General features: G+C 37.9%; 2 protein-coding genes across 5 annotated transcripts; one reads left to right on the forward strand and one right to left on the reverse strand.

Annotated features, from left to right (window-relative positions):
• The first annotated feature begins 37 nt into the window (after nucleotides 1-37).
• Nucleotides 38-10,310, forward strand: LOC131776576 (exosome complex exonuclease RRP44). The gene is made up of 26 exons (XM_059092783.2): nucleotides 38-407; nucleotides 925-1,019; nucleotides 1,158-1,232; nucleotides 1,600-1,730; nucleotides 1,895-1,977; nucleotides 2,148-2,240; nucleotides 2,358-2,377; nucleotides 2,873-2,921; nucleotides 3,183-3,353; nucleotides 3,806-3,853; nucleotides 4,350-4,418; nucleotides 4,731-4,868; nucleotides 5,244-5,390; nucleotides 5,641-5,757; nucleotides 5,967-6,068; nucleotides 6,491-6,555; nucleotides 6,638-6,722; nucleotides 6,813-6,940; nucleotides 7,116-7,202; nucleotides 7,307-7,463; nucleotides 7,946-8,166; nucleotides 8,259-8,349; nucleotides 8,492-8,569; nucleotides 8,702-8,854; nucleotides 9,176-9,298; nucleotides 9,557-10,310. Exons 1-26 carry the CDS (start codon nucleotides 123-125, stop codon nucleotides 9,611-9,613), a joined length of 2,868 nt encoding a protein of 955 aa, XP_058948766.2. The 5' UTR covers nucleotides 38-122; the 3' UTR covers nucleotides 9,614-10,310.
• On the reverse strand, nucleotides 10,063-25,422 carry LOC131776577 (matrilin-2). 4 transcript variants are annotated; one of them, XM_059092785.2, is made up of 11 exons: nucleotides 25,303-25,422; nucleotides 20,561-21,298; nucleotides 14,911-15,039; nucleotides 14,511-14,684; nucleotides 14,059-14,175; nucleotides 13,536-13,652; nucleotides 12,674-12,796; nucleotides 12,328-12,450; nucleotides 11,968-12,093; nucleotides 11,762-11,884; nucleotides 10,063-11,459 (listed from the first exon to the last, which is right to left on the reverse strand). In XM_059092785.2, the coding sequence occupies exons 2-11, from the start codon at nucleotides 21,144-21,146 to the stop codon at nucleotides 11,335-11,337; spliced, it is 1,743 nt and encodes a 580-aa protein (XP_058948768.1). In that variant the 5' UTR covers nucleotides 21,147-21,298; nucleotides 25,303-25,422; the 3' UTR covers nucleotides 10,063-11,334. The 4 variants fall into 4 exon arrangements, with proteins under 4 accessions (XP_058948768.1, XP_058948769.1, XP_066017999.1 ...); XM_059092786.2 differs by lacking the exon at nucleotides 25,303-25,422 and adding an exon at nucleotides 23,113-23,137; XM_066161902.1 differs by lacking the exon at nucleotides 25,303-25,422 and adding an exon at nucleotides 21,833-22,059.
• Between the last annotated feature and the right edge of the window lie 139 nt (nucleotides 25,423-25,561).

Below are 25,561 nucleotides of genomic sequence, written 5' to 3' on the forward strand. Positions count from 1 at the left end.
TATGATGTGGCCTACATAGAGTACATGACAAGGAAACGGAATGGCGGACCTCGTGCATCCATTTTTTATCATATTTTAAAAGTAAATTTACGATCAAACAGCGATCTGTTTTCTTTGGAGCCATGCTCAGATCCAAGGTGTTTGTCAAGAAGACACGAAAGGGAGGAGTAATGAAGATAGTTCGTGAACATTACTTACGAGATGATGTATGGTGCAGAGCAAGTCACTGTAGAAACTGCGCTCAGACAGATCAAAATTTACTGGATTCATCGCCTCATAACTCCTCTAAACTGTACACATTTCCACATTATTTACTGCCTGATACAAATGTTGTGTTACATCAGATAGACGTTTTAGAAGATCCAGTGTTCACAAATGTAATACTTCTACAAACTGTCTTGCAAGAGGTGAGTTCTTAGTGAGTTTTTCAGACAAGTTCCTAAACTGAATTCAGCTGTGTCATGACGATCCAGAGGCCCGAACTTAATAGAAAGCTCAGAGATGCGCCCTGAACCTTTCTTTTTTAAGACGCTGTCACAACATTCTGAATTTATTTGATCCTAGTTGTTATTCAACTGTTTTCATGACGACATGAAAAGCACATTGGCAATCACTTTTGTAACATTTATTTATTCATGTGGTAATTTTGACTTTTATACTTCCTCAGAAATGTTATACAGGTATTACAAAAAAAAAAAGAATTACAGATTACTACTATTTGACATTAGTTTGCAACAATTTGGACGTGAATTTAATTTTCAGCAAAGAGTACACTAAAATCGTTGTCATTAATCCTTTAATTTGTTTGATTTAATTCATGATCATTTTCATGTTTTTCATGGATCACATTCCTTAATTCTTTATTACTCTTTTTCCATATTCGGATCAACTCTTGTTAAGACAAGTATCTCCAATCACTTTCAGGTGCAGCATCTCAATGCCTCAGTTTACAAGAGAATCAGGGAATTGATATCCAGTAAACAAAGAAAATTTTTCGTTTTTTCAAATGAGCACCATAGGTAAGTGTGCATCTATTTGGAACCCTACAGATCATTCTTTGCATGATAGCGAAAAAATTGTTATCGTATTAAAGCTAGGATTTACCTTCAGAATAATTGTGCATTTCATAACTTGTAATTCTTGTTTTGGCTCTTAAGAGAAACATATGTTGAGAGAAGAAAGGAAGAATCTCCAAATGACAGAAATGACCGAGCAATAAGAGTGGCAGCAAGGTATTGGTCAGATCCAATAGGAAATGACATCTAAATTACCTCTAAGTTTTGTAGTTAGAAGTAAATTGCAATGTTTGTGTGTGATATTTAAAGCTTGGTTATTTTTCTAAACCTTTTTTAGAAAACTCACAGAGCTTCAAATTGTTTTGAAATAAAAAGCATTCTGCTTTTGTCATCATTGCATGTCTTTGGTAATGTCACTATTAACTACCAATCTCCTTATTGAATTTCATTGTCAATTGGCATAGTGGAAAACCAGGTAAAGCCTAGGTTTTGTTTTTAATTTCCTTTTTTTCGGAGAGTAGCCTACTAGGTGGAATATTTAATACACATTATTTTCAGATTTCATTTTGCTGATTTCTTTCAGCTGGTATGATGAGCATTTAAAGGAATGTGAAGGAGGAAATAATGAAGATCTAAGAATTAGGGTTGTTCTTCTCACAAATGACAGAGCAAACAAAGAAAAGGCAAAGAATGAGGGAATCATTTGTTTTACAGGTATAATCAACATTTTCCTCTTATTACTCTGGGAACTTTTTCCCTCACTAACATCTATCTAAATCAATCAAGTATTTAATTACTAATGACCAATATAATAGTTGTACATTGGTTAGCATGTTCATGACAATTTTTGGAATCTAATTGTGTATTGGTATTCACAGCTCAAGAGTATGTTGAAAGTCTAGAAGGGAATGAAGGTTTAGCTGACCGATTGGCACTCTCCTGTAACACACAGCGTGATGAGGTACAACAGTCATCTGCATGTTTATAACTTTGAATTTTTCAGTGCTTCATCATATTTGAATGTCCAACTGAGAGTGGTATTTACTATGTTACGACATTTGGTCATGAAATATACTTGAAAGTCAAAGTTGTTTCTTTTATTTGTATTGTTGAAATTAAATTCCTCTGTAGATAGATGACAAGACAAGCAGGAAGTGGGTTTACCCAGAACATCTACCTATGGCTAAAATACAGGCTGGACTAAAAAGTGGCAAGTATGTACAGGTGATTACTGGTCTCAATTATTGTACTATTGTCCTTAGAATGTGTTCAAAATGATAGTAAAACTTTGTTGAATACTCTAAAGTTTTCTTCTTTCCTTCCTTCTTCTTTATATTCAAGGGTGCTTTTCATAGGAGCAGGTAAGCACAGTCTGAATGTTTATTGTTACTTGTCAGATATTTGTATTCTGTTGGATGACATTTATACTTGCCTTTTCTGTAGTTTGATAATTTTTTTTGTAGAATATTGAAGAAAATTCATGCTTTAGTGATAATTGCTACAACTTTTATTCAGCTAAGTGTTTTTGCACCCCTCCCATTTGTACAATCCAAAAGTCTGTTCTACCATTTTTTGCATACTTAGCAATTTTCTGAGTAAAATTCTCACAATAGATTCAATATGACAAGGGGTCCTTTACAATGAGAAAGGGCATAAAAGGAGGAAATATTTCTCCCATGAAACAAAGAGTTTTTTGGTTACAAAAATCATCTAGACAATCCTTTATGACATGATATGTTCCAAGCAATAATTCACCCTATGCAACAAAAAGAGTTGATTTTTGAAACAAATTCTGTAGTTTTAAACTTTTCAAAGCTTCTTGTGTTATTGTTAACTTTTTAACTTCAAATCAACAGAGAAAACTTCACTGAGGCTTATGTATTTGTCCATGATGGAGACAAGCAGGTATAAATTTGTATAATAAGTAATGATGTGACTTAACATGTAAACATTTGACATGTACATATCATACTTGACTGTGTTACAAATAAATAATTTCTCTTCCTCTAGAGTAGTAATAATTGTGTTATCAGCACAAATTTAATTAATGAAGAGTTCACATTCTGAACTTAACATAGGGGGTCATTAAAAATGATATTGTACAGTACAAGTACTTGTCAGAAATCACACTTAACCTAGCAATGAATTTGTTTTTCCTGTGGACAGATATTTATTCAAGGACTTGTAAATCTCAACCGAGCAGTACATGAAGACATTGTTGCTGTGGAGATTCTTCCAAAGAAAGAATGGACTTGTCCATCATCATTAGTAACAGCAGCATCACCAGCTGAACATGACTCAGATGATGACAATGAAGAAAGCAACAGTGATAAAATGGTACACGTGTTTACTATTTTTTGACATTTAAGTGCAAACAAATGGCAACTTAATTAATTTACAGGATAGGAGAGTATATCCCACTAGTTCAAAATTAAGAGAATGAAGATTCTTCAAAAACAACAAATTCCTCATGCCTATTGCTTGAATCAAGAGACTCAAGAATACTAGTGCTCAGTCTACTTCTAGAAGTATAGATGTTATCATTTGTTGAGCTTGAAAATCTCTATCAATTTTCTAAACATAGGGTATGCACAATTTCCAACATTGTGCACATAAGCATGCTGATAAGTAAAAGTTGCAGTTCATTGTCACACATTGCAGTCTTTATTGTGAGAGTGTATCTTGGTATCAACTTACTTTACCTTTCCTCCTCATTGGGCTGATGGTGTAACACTACGAGCTATCAAGCTGACATATTGAAAATGCATCAAGTGTTTCTTTCTTTTTAGATTGAATCAAAGAAAGAACTGGGAACAAAAAAAGTGTTGTCAGGAAAGGTATGTAAATTATGTTTACAACATAGTTAGAGAGATGGTAAAATATGAGCTTGGTTATGAAAGAATTTTCAAACAATTTTTGTTAGGCAGGCTTAAAAAGAAGTAGTCTGAGTGATGTTCTACAACAATAAATATGATGATATTATTCTTTATTCTACCTTTGAGCTAAACAGGTTGCCATTTCTTAACTCTATTTACACATATACATGTTGCTTGCAAAATTGCATATCATAGCAGTATGCACAATGCCTCAAGTGTCACATATGAACCTTGTAATGGCCTACCTCACCACTGTAACTTGGTGATATAGCACTGTCGTGAGAAATTTGTAGGTCTGAGATCTAATTCCTCGTGTGTGACTCAAGATGTTTCTTTGTTCCACACTTTTAGTAAAAACAAATTAACTTTTTCCTTAAATATAGCTCCTTTTTGTAGGTCAAAGCTATTGAGCTGGATATGGTTTGCAGATCAATTTTTATCTTTTTCATCATCACAGGTTGTTGGTGTTATTAAAAGAAACTGGCGGCCATACTGTGGAGTGCTGTCCAAGTCTGCAAAGTCTCAAGTAAAGATAAAATCCCTATCTTTCTTTAATGTAATCTTCCAAATTACATTTTAAATGTTAATGAGAAAAATTTCATATATCACTCCTCATTAGAGGTATCTTCTTCATGAATTGTATCAGCAGATATTACAGGATATGTTGTGAATTGTAATAAAGGAAACTAATAGTGAAGAATAAAGTAGAACACGTTCTACATGTAAGGAGAAAACAGAAATTTTGACTATGGTCAGTTTAGACTATTCTACAATGGAGTAGAACAATGGCACCACACTGAATGTGATTATGATCATTGCCCTCCTTGTCATTTCAAAGAGCACAAGACACTTGTTTGTGGCAGCAGAGAGAAGAATCCCCAGAGTTGTCATAGAAACACGCCAGGCATCATCACTTGAGGGGCAAAGGATTGTGGTTAGCATTGATTCGTGGCCTCAGCATTCAAAATACCCTGTGGTGAGCAATATTGCGTTTACACTTTTCTATGTAGCATGGACAAGTAGTTTTGTGAGGTAGACATTGCCAATAGCGTATCAGTGTGGATTGAAGGCTGTACGTTGACTGTCTATTTCTTGGATTCCTTATTCATGATATTTTAACCTATATCGCGATTTTTGTTTCGTCTATAGGTTCCTCTTCCAACCTTTAATTACAAATTTTCACCATTCGTTTGCTGGGGAATCAAAACTAATAATATGGGAGTAACCAACTTCTTTAGAGGGGTACAGAAAGGACAGCGATAAGGATTAGCAATTTTCCGAGTGACATCGCAAAATCCAGTGTCCTAATAAGTCTATTATGATTCTTCTTTTTCATTATTGTGGAATGAAGGGACATTTTGTCCGAAAACTTGGTACCATTGGTGACAAAGAAACAGAAAATGAGGTTCTGTTATTGGAGAGAGATGTTCCCCACTTGCCCTTTTCAGCAGCGGTACTGAAAGATCTTCCCGCCATGCCCTGGTCAATCACAGACGAGGTATGAAATAGTGATTAAGTAAATACGTATATGCGCGTACTCTTAAATTCCGGCCATATCTTGCCTTAGGGACAGTATAGTGTGAATGAAGTTGCTCAGTTGATTCTTGCGATGTATTAGCACGTTTTCGTGAAATTTAATATCTGTACCATATAAGATGAGCATGAAGTATCCTGGGGAAGAAAGTACTAGGAAAATGTGTTTTAACTTCAGCCGGAAAATGTTTATTTTTGTGTGCCGGTCATTGCAGGATGTAAAGAGTCGTTTGGACTTGCGGCTCCTAGCTGTGTGTAGCATTGATCCTCCGGGGTGCACAGACATAGATGACGCATTGCACTGGAGATTGCTGCCAAACGGAAACTACGAGGTACGCGAAAAAAGACGATTATTAACAGGGTTGGTATGTTATTCTCGTTATTCTCAACTACGTGTATAATGTTTAGAATATCTGTTTGACTATTTTTAACTTCAAATACTTCGAGAAAAGTTCAGCGTTGAAATTATCCCCTCACCAACCTTGAATTATCTTGTTGCATGATCATGGTCAGTCCGACTGTCTTTATTATTATTCATCAGGTTGGTGTACATATAGCAGATGTCACGCACTTTATCAGACCAGGTACAGCTCTGGATGCTGAGGCAGCTAATAGAGGAACTACAGTCTATCTCACAGATAAGGTGATTTACAGCTGCATAATTTATGTGATGCAGGCACTTTAAAAGATTTCGTGACACTAATAAGACACCACTCTTAGGCGGCAAAAGGAATTTTCAAGACGCTATTTGTTTCATTCCAAATTTCAGCTTTGGAGCACAATAAAGGGACGGAACGTGCAAGTCAGTCCAGTGGGCGTGTTTAGCATGGAGCTCGTTTCTGCCTTATGTATTCATATAGATATTTTTTTAAACTGTCTACCTTACTCTCGGAGGAGCTCTCTCCTTCTGACCATTGGTACAAATGGGTCTTATTGAAGTCTTAAGAAACTTTTGCGGGATAATCTTTGAATTGAGACTATAAATTCCATCCCTAAAGTTACTATCTTGGAGTTGAAATCTTGCGTAATTGTTGGTATTGACTTGTTTTAATGTTTATCACACAGCGTATTGACATGGTACCAGCACTCCTGAGTTCAGACTTGTGTTCACTGAGATCTAATGTGGACAGGTTAGTAAGGCTTATATACACATTTTTTTGCACGGTACATATCTAATGCAATGTAACTGGCTTGACATATTCCTCACTTTAGGCTGGCGTTTTCATCTATATGGGAAATGACACCACAAGCTGAAATTGTCTCCACGAAGTTCAAAAAAAGCATTATCTGTTCTAGAGTGAGTACATGAAGGTTTTGATAGCAAACAGCGTCGTAAACTTGAGGCTATCTGCAATTAAGACTATTTATCCTGTCTTTAAACTTTCAGACTTCCTTCACGTATGCCGAGGCTCAGATGCGAATTGATGATCCAACCCAAACAGATGAAATAACTCTGAGCCTAAGACATCTCAACAAACTGGCAAAGATTCTAAAACAAAAGAGAGTCGAACAGGGGTAAGAAAACTTGTATTTGAGGGAACAGTAGTTCCCGCAAACCTTGATCTGAACTCCAATACAGACCAGAAAAGACGTGAATTCTTCTCTTACCCAGACACTTTGCACAATTACGTTTTATCAGTTCCTTTTTTTTATCTTCTTAACTCATTCACTGACTTACTTTTTATTTCAGTGCTTTAACTCTTGCGTCTCCAGAAGTTCGTTTCCACATAGACAGTGAGACACACGACCCAGTAGATCTTCAAACAAAGGAACTCAAGTAAGCTAGCTATTTATCATTGTCAAGCTGTTGCTGTTAATTTTGATTCCTTGAGTGGTCGATTTAAGGATTATCCACTCTAACTTTTGTTAATGTTCTTTCAGGGAGACGAATTCCCTCGTGGAAGAATTTATGTTGTTAGCCAACATTTCAGTCGCCAAGAAAATTTTTCAAAATTTCCCAGAGTTTGCCGTTTTACGGAGACATCCTTCGCCACCTGCTGCAAACTATGATGTGTTGGTGAAGGCTGCGAGCTCCAAGGTGAGCCATTTTACCTGGGGGGAGGGGGATTTCCATATTATTGTTTGGAATTGATGTCATGCACGGGGAATGTTACTTGTTATTCTGAAATCAAAACCAATTTTGATTACCCGCCTCTTACCTTTAATTTTGTTACAACGCCATTGTTGAACGTAATGTTGTATTTATTACGTCAAAACCTGCAATGATAGAAGAAGAAAAACAAAACAAAACATTGCCAGTAATGACGAAATGAAAAAATCATGGGTGAGACGTGGTGGCGCAGGCTTAACTGGATTCCGGGTCAGAATCGGCCGAATAATAGAAGATTCTAACTTGTAAAGTGATAGGGAAATCGTGACATTAAAACGAACCTCGATTGTTCGCGATCAGTGGAGGGTCACACGGTAATATGAAATTTATTTGTTAATTTTACCCCCCCCCCCTTCAATCCCCTCTGCTGTGCAACACTGTTCTCACACGTCACTTGCGTATCTAAATAGGGAGTCCAACTTGAAGTGGATAGTGCCAAGTCTCTCGCTGTTTCGTTGAATGCTGCTAATATCCCAGATGAGCCCTATTTTAACACCCTGCTTCGAATTATGGCGACGCGATGCATGATGCAAGCGGTTTACTTCTGTTCAGGCATGCTCCCTGAAGAGGAATTTCAACATTACGGTTTGGCAACTCCAATTTATACACATTTCACGTCACCAATCAGGAGGTATGTACTGCTCCAATGTACCATTAATTTACTACCAATTTACCATTTGATTACTGTACATTTCATTAACCTAAAATTTTTCCTACCTGTAGATATTCTGACATCTTGGTACATAGACTCCTAGCTGTTGCAATTGGAGCTTTAGATTCGTATCCAGACCTCCTCAGCAAAGACAAAACACAGGTGGGTATGACCTGAGGTATAATCAGTTCGTAGCTTACCACTAGGCTCCATTCTCTCGCTGTCAAAATTAGTGAGTTATCTTATAACGAATATATCTCTGTCGTTACTGTCATTAACGTCTTACTTTTCTCTTTACTTTCAGAAATTGTGCAATCATCTGAACTTCCGTCACAAAATGGCCCAGTATGCTTCACGGGACTCCATTGACCTGCATTGCCAGGTAGTGTGGTTTTTAATATCATTCTTTTGTCGTAGTTTTTAAGACTTCACAAAGAGTTTGTAGTGTTTGTTTGTTTGTTGTTTTTTTGCACTCAGACTGTTTGGCTTATTTCATGGAATGTTCTTTTCTCAGCTGTTTTTCCAAGGAAAGGCTATAGAAGAAGAAGAAGCGTTTGTGCTGTTTGTTCGTAAGAATGCGCTTCAAATTCTGATCCCTAAGTATGGCCTTGAAGGAACCGTGTTCATGAACAAACATGATGTATCAGGATTTACCTACAACGAACAGGTGTTTTTCTCCCAAACTTTTTTTCAATACATAGTCAGCTTCGATTTGGCAGAGAAGAGGTTCATGAGTGAGCGTTGGTGTTTGAGAAAATCGAAGGAATAATGACGCTTATCATCGGAGGTTTGTAGGGGACATGTGGTGTGAATCTTTTCGGGTTAAATCTTGGTGTCAGAAAACGCAGCGAATGTAAGTGTTCATGACATTCCCTGATGAAATCACATGATCCATTCTCCGACGCTTAGTTTACCTTGGCAACTGTAATACATAATATCAAGAACGATGTCAAGAATTACCATTTATTTTCTTTTTTTGTAAATCAAGGAGCCATCCCTTACAGATGGTGACGTCACCTACCGAAGCTTTGACCGAGTGGCTGTCAAGATTAATGTGGACAAGTCCTCAACAGAAAATAAATTTTTATCTTTCAGCCTCGTCTCTAAAAAGGTAATTCTAAAGACTTTGAAAGAAAAGAGCAAACAAACAAATTTCACATTTTATATGCCGGGACGCGAAAAAAGCTCAGAACATGATATGAGAAGTTTTTATCGACTGAAAACTACTCAAATGTTTTCTCATCTTCTCCCAATCACGATTCATCCATTATAACGACTTAAACACTCTCTTTCCTCGCTCTAGTCTTTGAACGACAAAATAATTTTTCTCCTCCTCATGTCTTAAGTCGTGTATGTGTTTCTTTGACAGGGCAGCAGTGCAGAGGACATGAAAGAACCTGTCTCCAAGAAGACTAAGTTCGACTGACTGATTGCTGTAGAAAGATGGGACAATAGTGAGGATACAGATATAGAAAGTGAAGTGTGAAGGAACTGAGGAGACCACACGCGACTCCACACAACAACGGCAAGGGCTTGAAAACGCCTCTCTGACAACAAAATATCGGGATTTCTGTAAAGCTGCGCATCTTTTTTACTGATTTTATTAGACTAAAGTAGTGTGGATAAGCGATGTCTTAGTGGATCAGTAAAGCACATTCAAAAAAATGATTGTTAAACAAATTGCAATTGAACGTTTAATATCTCGCTACGCTCAACGTGAAATCCTATAAATTGCAAGCATCATTTATTCATATTTAAATTTATGTACAATTTAAACTGTCAGATAAGTGCTATTCCTCCTTCCCGCGAGACTTGCAGGGACGTTACAAGAACATTTGGATGTTCCGTATTTGGCAAGGGTGTTTGATTATTTCCCTCTCTCAAAGTTGTAATCGAGGGTAAAATTATCTTATGGGGCCAATTGTTTTGCCATTCTTACAAATAACATCTGATCTTTCGTTAAATCTAAGTATGGAGTATACAATGAAGTATCTCAGTTCCTTTGGTCAAAGGCTAATTTGGTTCCTTTCAAGAAAATCCAAATTTGTTATTTTAAGTCACAAAGGTATAGATATTAAACAAAATTTGCTTCTTACCCAAAGGAAACAAAAAAGTTTTACTCATGTACTGAAGTTACACAACTATCTTATGTCTTTGTTGCGTCCTCTGGCCTTTCGTGACGTTTTAAAACAAGTTGGATGGTAATTTGGACAGGTTATTTGTCCAAAACTTGTGTTAATTACTGACGAATAATTGTTCCTCTAAACTCGTCACTAATCTTGGCTGTAATGGTGCTACATGAAAATTGCCAAAGATGCTAGGAAGTGAGCTTGGATTTTTCGCACTATCTGTGACATAAGTAAAATTTTCGATTGAGCGTCATAAAACCAAAAGCAAAGTAGGCGCAACAGCCATTCAGGAAAAAGGTAAGTATTACTAGAATCTCAAAGGTTAAGAAAATAATAATAAAAAGTCTGAAGCTCGGGAAAGTCGCGGTTGGTTTAGTTTTTAATTTGATTGGTTGAAAGAGTGGCGCGAGTTTTTTAGGCCAATCATACAACAATCCGGGATTGAACACTTAGTTGAAATTTACTCAAATATGCATGTTAGATTTAAAACAGAGACAATTCTTAAAACTCGCCACCCTATCAAGGTAAATTAAATACGACAAAACACTTTCCATATTTACATTCTTCATGTACCCTCTATCAAAAAAGGTTGTCAAAATATCCTTGACTTCCGACAAGGTTTGATGAATTGAACACGGGACCTTGGTAACCATCGTTTGTCCACTGAAGTCAAATCCACTCTCATGTTTAAGGTCAGTCCAAAGGTTGACATGATACAGCCTCTCGCCGTTTTGTCAAGCAGCAGTCCTCGATAGGTTGAAATAAATATTTTGATCCTCTTTTATGGTCTTACCTACTGCACTAAGCTTGAATTTACATTGAAACAATTCTGACTCAATTACTGTTCTATTCTTCTGAAGACGAAAGCATTATCTTGAAAATTGGATGTTTTTACTCCAACAGAATCTTTGGGTTCTTTAACAGTGTATTAATGAGGAAATATAACCTTTGCCCAAGTGCGTGAGTGGTGAGGCTGTCAGAGAATCTCACTCACAGTACAAAGGAAACACTGTTATTTCTACATACACATAAAGCCGTTTATAGGTTGCCGCAGACCAGGTGGACAGGTACATTTGTAGCTTCCCGGCGTGTTAACACATTTATGCTGACAAAGGAACGAATATCTGGAACATTCGTCGATATCTATAAGCAAAAAGAAAAAATTCTAATTAATTTGAGTCAATATCTTCAAAAGCAGGTCAGCATTCTCGGTGAAAAATTCTTTGTTGTTTGGTTTCCCCTAAACATGCACCCTCTCTAGAACAATTCTCGATTTTCAATATTTTTCGCAAAACATCCACCTACTGAGTCGATATAGAGTAATAAAAAAAAAAGCATCTTGTTACCAGCAACACTCGAGTGATCTCTAGTTAGACTTACATCTGCCGGTTAACTTCTATTTCACTGTATTTAGAACATAAAAAGCTATCATCTGATCTGCTCACCTTTGCATGATTTCCTGTCAGACTGTAACATAAACCCATACTTGCAGGAGCATCGGTAACTTCCTGGGTAGTTCTGACACACCTGGTCACAGCCGCCATTGGAGTTTGCGCATTCGTTCTCGTCTGAAATAAGTTTGTCGGTGACATCAATTTCAAACGAAACCCAACTTTGATCAAACCTCATTTAACGACGGCAATCTACTTACCGATACAAATCTTGTGTCTGTGATTAACAAATCCCTTGGGACAATCACAAGTGTGGCTTCCAATGGTATTGCGGCATCGCGAAGGAAGGGGGCATATCCCAGGGTACAATGCACACTCATTTATATCTAAAACCAGAGAAGTTTTAAGAAAAACAAATTCGTTTATTCATTCAGAATCTGAACAGAAAATTATGAATTAAAGGGTAGACGCCCAAGTTGTTTATCTAAATGTGAACATGTTCTTCAACTTAGAGGAAACGAAAGCAAAAGCACTTTTTAGACACGATGACAGCTTATTATGTGATTCAAAAAGGTCTCTCAAAATAGAAAAGCATTCAAAGGTATTCGAACGACACATACCAACACATGACTTCAGGTCATCACTGAGCTGGAATCCTTTGCTACATGAACAGAAGTAAGATCCAGGAACATTACGACAGTTGTGGTGGCAGCCATGGATACCTCGTGCGCATTCGTCGATATCTAAAAAAACCAACGAATTAATATGGAATACTCAATAAAACGTTCAACAGTAATGTTTACCCTCATTCTTCTATCACAAATTTCTTGCAGTCTTAGTCTAGGCTGAGAATCCATTGCATCCACGGAGGAATTAAAACCACTAAATTGCAGAAATCTTAACACAGCCGTCAATCGTGACGTTTCTTAAATGTTCCCAGACACTAAATTGTCTAACTTTTTTCACCTGAACAGGAAATTCCATTCACATTCAATTCATATCCCTTGGAACATGTGCAGCGGTACCCTCTGGGCGTGTTGATACAGTTCTGATGACAAACACCTTTGAATAAGCTGCATTCATTTACCTCTGAAGGAGAAAGATACACAACAATCAACAAGGAAATGATCTGCTCAGTGAAAGTGGAAAAAAATTTGCATGACCATTTAAGTGAAAAAAGCTCGATATGGCAGCTAGACTGAAAATGGGTTCTTGATTTAGACATGGCGAGTTTTCACAAATCCGTGAAGACTATGTCTTTTTTCAGTGGTCCAGGTTTCAGATATTGGTTAAGTAAACGATTCAAGGTGATTCACACATTGTTTTGGAAGCTCTCGGCGATGTGAAGTAAGAGATAAGACGTGTTTGTTATCATAAAACGTTCTCTGCATCTGAGAACAAGAGATAGCGTATCAAGAAAGATGGTTCTCTTATAGATAAAGAGTTCTTCATACTTTACTAATAAATCAATTGCAAATTGGCCCATATGACGCTAAAGCTCATGAGTACGACGCAAAGTATTTGAATGATGTTCACTCTATATCTTGTCTGGTAATTGGTAGAAACATCAACAAATGTCTACTAATGCGCCAAATCACCGGAAATTATTTTAGTGAGTTACATTGTGAGTGTGTTGACTTGTTCGGTCAACAAAGTAAGACTATGAACTATCAGTGAAAATAGCTACATACAATTGATAATCATAGATTGTACGTTTTACATGCAACAAAAGTCACGAGCTTGTCGCTTATAACTTAGCATGAGTATCTGAGAGATGTTTGGCTGCTAAATCTTACAAACCATTGTGCACTCAGCGTCCCTGACTTACCGACACATGTTTGGCCATCTGGACCCATGGCGGTACCTGGTGGACAGGAGCAGTTTCCAAACTCGGTACATCTCTGAATACAAGCGATATCATTCATTGAACACTTAGTCTTCTCTTCTGCAAACAAACACACGCAACAGTTACGTTCATGTCCAGTTTCATTCGTTCTTTGCCTGCCAAGTAACATTCTGTGTTCTCGGCTCGGTTGAGTATCTGACTATGACGTAACCCATTCATCCGCTAAGCGAGAATGCTCCTCTAATCAAAAGTCATCTCTCGTCCTAAATGTAAAGAATGGAAAACTTGAACACTTAGACTATATCGATTTTAATTATATGTTTCTTCTGGCAAAAATTTAATTAAAAGTGATGAGAGAACAAGTTAGCAGACATGGACAACTCAGTAGATCATTAACATCTACGGCCATAAAACGCCGACTGTGCTACCTTATAAACATGAATTTTGTCTCTGCATTGTTTTCCAATAGTAAAGATAAACAGGATGAGGGAACTCCTTGATTTACCTTCACAGGTAACCTTATCTGACTGAATCTTGAAACCCGCCTGGCACGAACAGGAAAATGAGCCTGGGGTATTTTTGCACAGCTGTGAACATGGCGAATGCCGGCATTCGTCAATATCTGAAACCCAACAAGAATGATGGAGCACTGTTAACAGACTAATGTGGTCACATACATTGGAATCATTCTCTGATTGAAAGGCTTTAACCCTTTAACTCCCAAGATCTGATTGTTAATTCTCCCATTTAGCTGTAACACATTTCTTTGTAATTTAGTAACAAGAATTTAGTGTTATATCGTGATAACAACCTCTAACTGATAAGTGTGAGTTATCTCACTACCTGTTTGTTGGATAGTGTATGGATATTGTAGGGAGAAGTTACATGTAAATCACTTCTAGCGGAAGGTTGCTAACTTTCGGCAAGTAACGTTGACTACTGTACAATTCCACTTACCATCACAGGTAAAACCATTCATATGCAGCTGGTAACCATTATGACATGCGCACTGAGGGACACCGCCAAATTCAACACACCTATGATCACACTTAAGCCCATTCCCACATCCGGTTTCAACTTCCAGCTCGGGAGAGGGTGCTTTAGTCCCGCTTGAAGAACGAGAAGCTCCGTCTGAAATGAAAATAAATATTTAGTACTCGATTGTTTGTTAGGGTGTGAAGTGATCGTGGTGTGAGATTTATGACTGCTATCCCATAAAGAACCTTGATAACAAAGCTGGGTTGTTGGGAAAGTTGGGGAAAAACAAAATCACAAGAGGTAAAGAAAACTCTATAGTTAAGTGTGATGATAATTCCCGCTGATGCGACAAAGCAATGACTGGCTTGATTTTACTTACCTGAACAAGACACGCCGTCATTTTGCAAGGTATAGCCATACTGGCACTCACATTTCGCTCTACCCTTGCTTGACTCGCGGCAGACATGTTCACACTCTAGGAAGTTACTGGCACAAGAATTCTTCACAACTATTAAGGGCGGAAAAACAAAGGAAATGAAATCAGTATAACATTGTCTTGAATAATATGACACTAAACAGCTTGTTTGTTTTGAAATAAAAGTTTGTCTTCGCAAAGGCTTCAAACGACTACATTTCTTAGTTTCTGACCCTGCCGTAATCTCTACTCTGAACATGACTAATGGAATGTCCAAGTAAATACATTAAAAGTAAAATAGCTTCCCAAATCAGTACAGCTTCTCAGTCCTCGTTACCCAAGGGCGTTTGGTCAGCTTTGGTCACTTTTTCATTGATCTAGAAAATCACACAGCTAAACTACGCGTACAAAGTATGCCTTTTAAGTATTTCAGTAGCCTGTAAACGAGCAAAAGTCTCACGCTCAGATGCTCTCGCCAACCAAAGAGAAACAGGGAGACACAAGTAATAACCAAGGGAAAAAAAGGAAGCTATCTGTAACTGGCCCCGGCCGGTTGTTGGAAGGTTAAATAACGCTATCCGCCGAGTAACTCGGTCAATAGCACGGTACAATTTGTTAACTCTTATCCGCTGGATAGCGATTTAGCTCTTTGGACAACTGCACCCCGGTTGTTGATAATCGTATCATGTCCAAAATCATTTACGGCGAGTTGATGTATATTAAAGAAGATCAGTGCCGTAGCACTACGCTAAAAGAAAAGAAGAAAACAATGCGTCGTTCACTTTGAGCTTAAGCCTTCAGTCAGGACTGCTGATGGGGAGTTTTAGGACACTTAACGCTTACTGAAACCCTAGGATAAAGAAACTGATGCGGGGTTGTTTTATACCTCAGACGACTTCAATTCTTCTCACTTCACCAGGTGAAGCTCTGAGTTCATTTTACAAACACATCTTTTAATCTCTTGTAATGCTGACGCGGCCCTAACCCATTATAAATAGATAAAGGAGGTAAGTTTCTAAAGAAACCGTTGTGCTGCGTCGTTAAGAGATTATCACAGGGTGATTTAATGTTATCAACTGAGTTGGAAACGTAAATTGGTCACCGTAAAGAGTTTAAAGGCTGACGTTTCGAGCGTTCGCCCTTCGTCCATCGCTCTGACTAAGGGCTAACGCTCGAAACGCTATCATAAATGGCCTGGGGGTTCGTTTGATTATCAACAAGGAGAGAGGCTGAAATTGAATAATGATCAATTATACTTTATGGGATTCTTGCGAGGGAAAAAGAGAATTTACGGAAATCTCTTTGCTAGAAATCCTATCACCGGATAAGTAGGTGAGTTTATTCCATGACCTTATCCTCTTCACTGACCTGGAGCTGAGCGGCAACGATTTTTACTAAAAAACCATTAACATGCCAACCACAAAAGTAAAAGCATATTAAGTCTGCTTACAAATATTTAAGGTTCCTTCTTACTGTAAAGTTCGCTGATACTTCTGATTTCTTTTGCATGTCCTCTGTATGTCTAGACTCGTGAAAGGTAATATAAATCTAATAATCAATGATCATCTCACCTGACCAGCTCGACACTATTTCCGTTGGTACTTGACCGATAAGTAATAATATACAGAACAGTCACGGCTTTCTGCATTGTTAGAGGTATATCGAACTATTTTATGTTTTCAGAATGCAGTTTGTGTCAAGTTGCTGATTACTTCACGATAATTTCTAAAGGTGCAAAAAATATCAAGAGGTGCATCAGAAAGTTCGCTTTTGCGAATAGGGGATTGGTTTCTCGGCTTTCGCCAACCTAAGAAAATCTGCGGTTTTTCGGTTACCACAGAAAATGAGAGTATATGATGAATTGAGATATTGCTCAATTTCAAATTACTCGCAGAGTTTGTCACAAGTTTTGGCCTGTAAGTTCATTATTGAGTCCATCGTGCTTTCTTTAACTTGACTTTTTCCGTCTAATGAAGATGCTCAATTCGTAAATTCGTGTGCGTGCAAACCATATTGAAGGGTTTGTTTTCATGAAATCGGCCTCCACTATGATACTGTTTGCCCCTTTTTGCTAAAAGGCTTTTTTATAAAAACTAACGGTTCTTATTTAATATGTACGTGCCGACATAAAAACCCATCGGAAATGTGCAGACTCCTGGGAGGAAATCTCGAGTTCATTTTGCTTTTGTGAAGGTTAGGGTGACCTTCTAAAGAAAAAGATCCCATGCCCTCGGCTATAGTTTACGAATTGAAGAAAAAAAAAGTGAGGTCGGCTACAATGTGTTTGATTCTTCCTCTACTAGAGTGAAAAGAATTGGAGTTTATTAAACACATCAGAGGGAGACATGAGGTCAAGCCTGTAAACCAGATATACTGATTCAATTAGGATCATAATTGGATCTTTTTTCGGATATATGCGCTAAAAAAATCACCGCAATATCACACTTATGCCCGCATTTACCATCTACAGATACAGGTTAAGATCTTTAAGAACGAATTCAATATGGCTATTGAGAGGCATAATAAAAAAGCATCCTAATGTGACCTTGCACCTAGGCGTCTTAAAGATCGCAGATAAATTGAACTGATCGTGATTAAAACCACCAATTCGACGGCTTGCGTGAGACATGACTCTCAAAGTAGTTGGTTGAAAACCGCAGATTGGTGTCTCCGGAATGAGTTCTAAGTTTCTTTTTTCCCAGTCAGCCGCTTTTGTCCAAGAAAACATTGGGAAACTTCAAACAGAAAATCTTCAAAGATATCGAGGAGTTTTTCATTTCTTCGATCTCGTCGTGCAAAAAGAAAAAGACTTTGTATATCTCTAAACATTTCCTCTAAATTGACCAGCAGCTGAGCCAGAGAAAATAAAACCAGAGTCGTGAAGCAGAAGGGCGAAAATAAAAACAGATAGGGAGCTTGATGTAGATGTTACATAAATTTTTAATTCATATGAATATCATGACATCAACAAAACGATTGTGAATTACACACAGCTCTTCACGTTGTAACTGCATCTGTTTCCCGCTATGCCAACGTCAAGTCGAAGGATCTTTTTCTTTCGTCCCAAATTCACCGATCCTTTGTTTTTTGGTAATCCTTAGTTCATGCGAATATAATTACGATAAATGAAATAAGGTTTTTTCTGTCTTCGCCCAACGAAGGCTGAGTATCACGTGAAAAAAAACACAAACATTACTGTGACTGAGTAGAGGAAACTGATTTAACCCAGCTGTATATCAAAGATGAGGAAGTATGAAATGGTCATCTCGGCGTGGGACAACAAACCAGTTCCACGAAAAAATACGGAAATTGTTGGGCACTTCTGCTTGTTCATAACTATCTCCGTTTTTTAACCGTAGAAAAAATGCAATCGGCCATAGGTAGTAAACCATATTCACGTGTATAGCAATAACATCAGTTAAAATTTCGAATAAAGAATTTTCTTATTGACAACTTCTTTTCATCAGTTCGCTGTTTGTTATGGGCCTGAAAAAAGTTTCTCGTGGGAAAAACATAAAGTGAAGATGCTTAACCCTTAAAAGCAACTCTTTTTTCTTTTTTTTTTTGAATAAACTAAGTATTGATATCTCTCGAAATCTGGTGCTCAATGAAACTCCACTCAGCGACCGACCAGGGTGCACAGCAATCATTACAAGGCGGAAAACTTTATTGGAGCACTAGCTTGTACTGTGGAAATATCAGAATGTTTCACAAGACTAAACAAACAATTGCCAAGGATAATCACGAATAAGCTCCGTCAAAATGAACAGCACAGTAAGCTCAGAAGCCTCGTGCATGGGTGGAAAAAAACTTAGGTGTCAACGATTGACATGCGGGTGGGCTGAATCAATCGATGGTTGGCAAACAGGAAATATAATCATAGCCAAACTATTAAGTACTTTCCTCTTCGTTATTCTTGAACAAATACATATTTTCGATAACGAAACATGTGTCAACATAATCGACAGCAAAAACGTGCAGGGGTAAATAAACTGAATGCCACCGAATGAGTAATCGGTATTTGAAATGATGTTTACATTTAGGATTTTCCACAAATCCTGTTTGTTCATCGCCTCCGATTGTTTTTATCTTCAAGCCATTCCAACTGCTTTCAAACTGAACTGAATGAAAAAACATAGTTTTGATAAGAAAAACAAGAGTCCGGAAGAATGAAAGGGTTTTAAAAACAAATCTTAAACCATCCTTGCATCCACTGTGATTTAAGAATAACGTTTGCTCTCAAATACGCAACCTTTTACCTCTGAAAATGCCAGTGCGATTTCCTAATGTAGAATGTGTTTTTCTCATCAAACGATAAAAAAGCTCGAATTTTAGTCAAAAGAAATTTTAGCAGGAAATTTTTTACGTCTTCTTCGTATTCAGAGCCGAACAGTCTGGAAGGAATGTGGCTCTGTGAGGCAAATCAAACATCATTAGAAGTTTGGAAAAGTAGCCAAACGCCAAGCTGAAGCAAATCTCAACTCTTTAGCATTTTTTCCTTATTTGATCGGCATTTTTGTAGTTTTTCAAGCTTCTTTGGCAAGCTTCTTTCCTTACGGTTCTCACAGCTCTTCAGCTGTTACTTATTCAGTTCGGGCTTACCGCTAACGTGCCAAACTCTTTCCCTACAATTATCTTATCGCGTAACTTAATCAATACCCGTTCAAGTTGCTTGTTGACCTCATGTGAAATTGCGGCCGCCAAAAAATGTCGCCTTGTTACTGGTTAATGAACAAAGGGAAAAAAACATATTTCAATATCTCGCATATGAAACACTTATCTCCATCAATAATAAGGGGAACATCGAGAAGAAACTCTGAGTACAACAAGCGACATATTTCTTTTAACAGGTTTAAACAACTGCCAGGCTTACAAGTAATAAAGAACACCGAATTTTTTGCAGATTTCTCCTTCATAACTTTTTTATAACTTGAAAGACGATGCTACTACCGCGAATTCAAAACTACCCCGAGACCACAGGGTAAGCAAAAAACCTGAAAGATCAGGTTTTCTGGGATAGGAAGGCTGACACAGCCCTTTTTAAAGCTGTAACCAATTCCTCTCACTAATGACGGGTATTTTGGTTCAGAAATTTGAGATTTATCTTGGGCCATTAGCCGCTACTTGCTTATTTGCGAATACCACAAGGTTGTTTGAAAAATGATGGTAGAATCATTCTATTCATGCCTCTATAGAAAAGCACTTCTTTCGTGGCCTATCTCTCTCAGAATAGCACACGGTTAGGATATAAAGTACAAAGTAAGGGTCTTGCGTGAGCGACATCTGTAGATCAATTTTCTCCTCGGACGCACGCGGTAGAAATAGCAGAAAATTACTTACACGTGGGTCATTGAGAATGCTACTCTAAAGGCCGACTTCCCTAATAAACCATGCAAAAATAGAACCACTCACGTATTTCTCAAGGACCCTTCTACTTTTGGTTCCTTGTACGGTTTAATCAGTGTAAATATGTCCCGAACCGGAACCCACTACTGAGCTTCCGGTTTAAATGCTTGCATTCCTCTGTTAAGCTTAAAATTTCTTTGTACATGAGACATGTTACTACTGCTTAGGATAAACGCTGGGATAAAATAGAACAAATCAAAACACTCGCCTCGTATAAATCTGCCCCTCGTGTCTTCCCATACTTGTGGGTGGCTGAGTTTCTTTGCGCATTCATGGTAGGTCTCCAACCAAAGCCTGGCTTGATTTCTCAAACCACGGGGAATTGACGGTACAGCCATTTCCAGGATAATCCTGGCGGCCAAAACGGAGTAAAGGGGTCTCCGTAAATCTCTGTATTTGATTTTGGACCAAGTCACACCAAATGTACGGCGTATGTTCTTGTGAAGCGCAGCCAGCTGCTTGTTTTCCTTCCGCTTGTTTTGCGTCGATTTAAAAGCGCACTCTTCTATGCTCCACGGCCCGCCTTCCTTCGATGTTTTGTTTAGGAAAGACTCAACCAATGCCACCCGCTTGATAAAATGGTGGTCGTCCATAAAAATCCGTTTGCGAGACTTGGTCATAGCATTCTTGGTCAACTCGGACGCATCTGTGATTACATCGATTCCTTGTTCGTCAACAACAAGCAATGATTTGTGGATCACAGGTCGAATTCGTTTGGATCGAGCTTCACACGATTTAAATACGCACATCACACACACCGCGCACATCAGCGCAAACTTAACTTGTAAATTCATGGTGTACCACTCTTGAAATGCTTCTTCTTTTATTTCTGGAAAATACCAGTCTGACCACGTTCTTGTTTCTCGTTCAGTTCTTATAGAGCTTTTCAGACCACAGCGGATCCTCAGATCAACGTGTAGTCAAGAGAGTTTAACGCGGCTTAAACCTGCGATGAAAAAAAGTCACAGAGTGAGACGGAATGGATTTCACTAGGCAATAATATACGCTAACCTAATGGGGCTCAAATTTCCGTAACCCTGCTGTGATCCAAATTATCAATTGACGAGAAAAAGAGAATATTTCTTTCAGGTTATCCATTGCATGTCCCAACAAGCGTTACTGTGACAGCCACCCACACGTAGCACGAGCAAATCAGTCAATTGGGAGATTGAAGGAGACCTCAAATGGGGTTTAAAGGCAAAAAAGCCTTCACCATGAATAACAGGTTTAGATTACATGTTTACCAAACTACAGCTCTTCGCTAGTGAAAACAAAAGTCATGAGTTTAACCCAAGAGAGAAAGTAAGTAAAACATAGAATACCGAGGTGGCGATACGAGGTGGCGATACGATGTGGCGCCCAAACAGAGCAAGTCACGAACAGCGCGTGCACCAATACAATACTACCAGGAACAATAAAACATTTACAGTCACTATTAAGGCTTTTATTTGTAAACGATCAGTATCAAAAATAGACTTGCCTTGGCAGTGTCTGTGGTCTGTCAGTAGATGAAGTTATCAGATGGAAATTGAAGATTCAAGAGCGAAGGTTATCACAGACTGCTATCGGCAGTTTAACACGCAAGACCTGGAGACAAGTGGCCAACGGAACATACGATATGCGCTCTTCAGATGTCGCGAGCGGCTAATTCAACTGATTTCGAATTAATTTTCCTCAGAATCTTAATAAATCTTCAGTTAAGACCACTTAGAAGCGGAAAGCCAACTATTGACTAATTTAGAGGATACACCGTCTGTCAATACTGACAGTATCTTTCACAGGAAGTCGGTAAGCCTTTGATTCCTCAGAGAACTTTACAAACAGGATTGACAACTGTGGCACGACCTCAGGCGATCAATAACCTTATTACATGTGTTTTATATGACTAATTATTTTCTTATTCTGCACGCAAACGGCGCTAAAATGTTGAAGGCGCCATTAGGGCTCCTTCCGAAATAGAGTTTAAATACAGGCTATTCAAGAGGTTAGTGATTTATGACCCTGATGAAAAATAAAGCAATTATTTAATCTGCATTTCACGGTATGTGTGCTCGTTTAGCTCGCTATGGTATTTCAGCCAATCGCCGACACATTCAGCACGTTATACATTTGTCTGTTCTTCTGTTGATAAGCATAGTTATGTTTTGCAGAAGACATGCAGTGGTCTTCAGCTAAGTTACTTCTCAAGCTACGATAAGCTGTAGGAGTTAAATTACTGTTACCGACAGGAAAACATGTTTAGCCGAAAGAAAAACAATTTTGAGGCGTGAGAATGTTTCTTTAGTCCGTGAAGGAATGAATAATTTGTCTAATCATCAACTTATCCAGATTTACTCTCATGAGTTAACTGTTCCCTAACGTAATGGGGAACGTAATTTGGGTGGGACATCCAGGAAACACTGAATGTTTTACTACGTGGTGTCAGCAGGACCTTTGAAATGTCCATCCTCAGCGGGGGTGAGGTCTGTTATATCCCTCCCAAATAGGTAAACAATAACAGAAGGCTTGATTTTATTGTTGGTGAGGGCAAATTGCGCTGGTTTGAAATCACGTGTAAGAGTTTGGAAAACGTTCGCTAAAATATGACTGCTAACTCTTTATTGATCCTGTTTTTATGAACAATTATTTTGTCCTGAAAAGTAGGACACCTACCACACTGTTTTTTTTTCCCTTTTTTTTTTCGGGAATTGCTTATCATTTTTTTCGAGCACTGAGAACTGGATTACGGTATGTAGATCGTAAAGTAAAGACAAACCCCACATGTTCGTGTTTGTTGGTCGCTTGTTATTCGGCTCCCATACTGAAAGAAAAGAAAAAATGTCCTAAAAGAGCTCTACAGCTTTTGCTGTTATAACATATGAGAACCCTGGGTGGTCAGGGAAAAGTCTATATTTGTCCGTGGCCGGGATTATGATTCATGATTCATTCCCCGCTGTTCGTGTGTTAAGCGATAAAAAATGTACTCCTAATCCACTATTTTGCAGCAACAATTTCACGGAATTTTCTACAGAAAGCCTCTCTATGTAGATTTTTTAAGAGATGAAACTTTAGACTCAGTTGGTGAGACTTGATAACGTAGGTTCATCATCTTACCTGTGTTTCATCAGGCTGGTCTTGTTGTTGTTGTTATTGTTATTTTTAGACTTAATTTCAAGTTAAGCTGGACTTTCTCTTATAATTCCGACTTAATCTATTGCAAAAATTTGTAGCATGTTAATTTCGTCACCTTAGCAAAAGAACTTCACAGCAATCCTCTCACAATTTAACACGGGGCGGTTGGAGAATTGAGCAATGAGTTCACCGCCAAAACTTAGATATTCACCTTAAAAAGAGCTTGAGGCGTAACGTACAGTCCATAAGTTACTACACTTTACAAGAAATTAACCCCAATTAAACTTTCATACTGCCAGGTTGAACACTGAGTTTTTCATGAGTGTGATTAAGAAAAACTTCCTCTGTCAAAGAAAAGGAGCGATTCAGATCTGTCATTTACATCTTTGAATTTGTCGCCTGAAAAAGTTACAGTATGCTTTTGATGGTTCTTGTTAATCGCTGATGGTGGAAATGTGACATACTAACATTAATATTTCGTGAATCTTTGTTTCACTGCACGTCTCTTACTAGACTAAATACGCAAAGAATCCGCTAAAATAATAGTTCTTAAAACAGAGATTTCCTTCTTTTTAGGATAATGGTTGGAACTGTTCATTTTAATTTTAACTCCTAAGCTGTTTTCCGAATAATTGTGATATTCTATATGCGGGATAGCGTCTTGTTTTCATGCGGTTTTTCAGCTATGCTCGGGCTTAAAACGGGTGAAAACAGAATCATATTGTAACCGTGTCGTGCGTCATACAACAACAACAACAACAAAAAAGTGTATTTCAGTTTCAGCGTTTTGTCGTTTAGTTTGTTATTCGAGAGATTAGTCCAGTGTTCAGTCATATAAAACCGTACGCTACTTAATCCTTAATTCAAAGCAGTTTATGGATGGAATACAATATTTTTAAAAGCACCATTGCCTACTTTTATTCAGACAACTTGAGGAAAGGCATTTTTGGCAGAGTCACCCTGAAGCTTGCCGAAGTGAAGAAGTTGTTTCACGTAACAGAGTGCAACTCAATTGAGAAAGTGGTCAATGTGCTTCAATGGGATTCATGTATTTATCTACAACCTGACCTCTCAAGTAATGAAAGACGACTACAAATAGAATTTATTTTCTGCCTGCTTGAGCCTAACTGCAATGCAGCTATTTTATTGTATTTTAAGCATGTTGAGATTTGTGAGTCACTCTTGCTTATCAGAGGATAATGAGATGAGTTTGGTGACCATCGTTCACTGAGTCCTGCCACCAACATAATCAACATACAGATAATTCAGTTACGGTGACGTCCATAAAAATACAAACATGTTTCGATCGATATTCTGCCTTCTAATCTTTTCCTGATGTTCTACTTGATCCATATTCTTTAATCCCTTATTCTCATTCTCACACTCAAAAAACAAGAAAGCTGATACAATGCACATTTCGCATCAAAAGCCGCTCTTTTGCACTATGAACGAACACTGTCCGTGTTTACAATAATCTAAACCCTAAGATCTTACGTCATCGAACAATACTCTCATCTCCGATCAAACGTGAGAAACTTTGTTTATTTTGGTGGTTTTGAACGTGATGCTATTTCATGAGTGGAATTTAAGTAAAGACGCTTAGGAATGGCTAACAAATTTGAGAGCACAATGAATAGATTCAAAAGGATTTCTTGAAAAACATGAACAACTTAGAAAGCCCTCTGACTGGAATGGTTCAGAGGTTAAGGCTCAGAAAAATTATTAATGAAAAACAGAAGCCCAGTCCGAAACCCCTTCAAAAATTTTCAGGACCTCGTCATAAGAAAGACGACTTTGCTATTCTTCAGCAAGCTAAAGCAATTTAAGTAAGGTACTCACGCTATCTGCAGGTGAACATTCTACCTTGTACTACAAGCTGTGCTCCGTTACTGTCAGTATAATGGCGGTGCTAGGTCTTATGTACAACTCATTCATCGCGTGCTCGATTTCGTATTTCCTGTCAGCCACAAATTAAAATCCCATGAAGGACGTGTTGTGGTTTGAAATGTCATTTAGCTGTTAGATAAAATGTCACTTGGATTCTATCCTTGACAGAAACTTTCAAGACTGTAAGACTTATTATTTTGATAAACGAGTC

This window comes from Pocillopora verrucosa, chromosome 14 (assembly GCF_036669915.1).
Source record: "Pocillopora verrucosa isolate sample1 chromosome 14, ASM3666991v2, whole genome shotgun sequence".
Taxonomy (NCBI): Eukaryota; Metazoa; Cnidaria; class Anthozoa; order Scleractinia; family Pocilloporidae; genus Pocillopora; species Pocillopora verrucosa.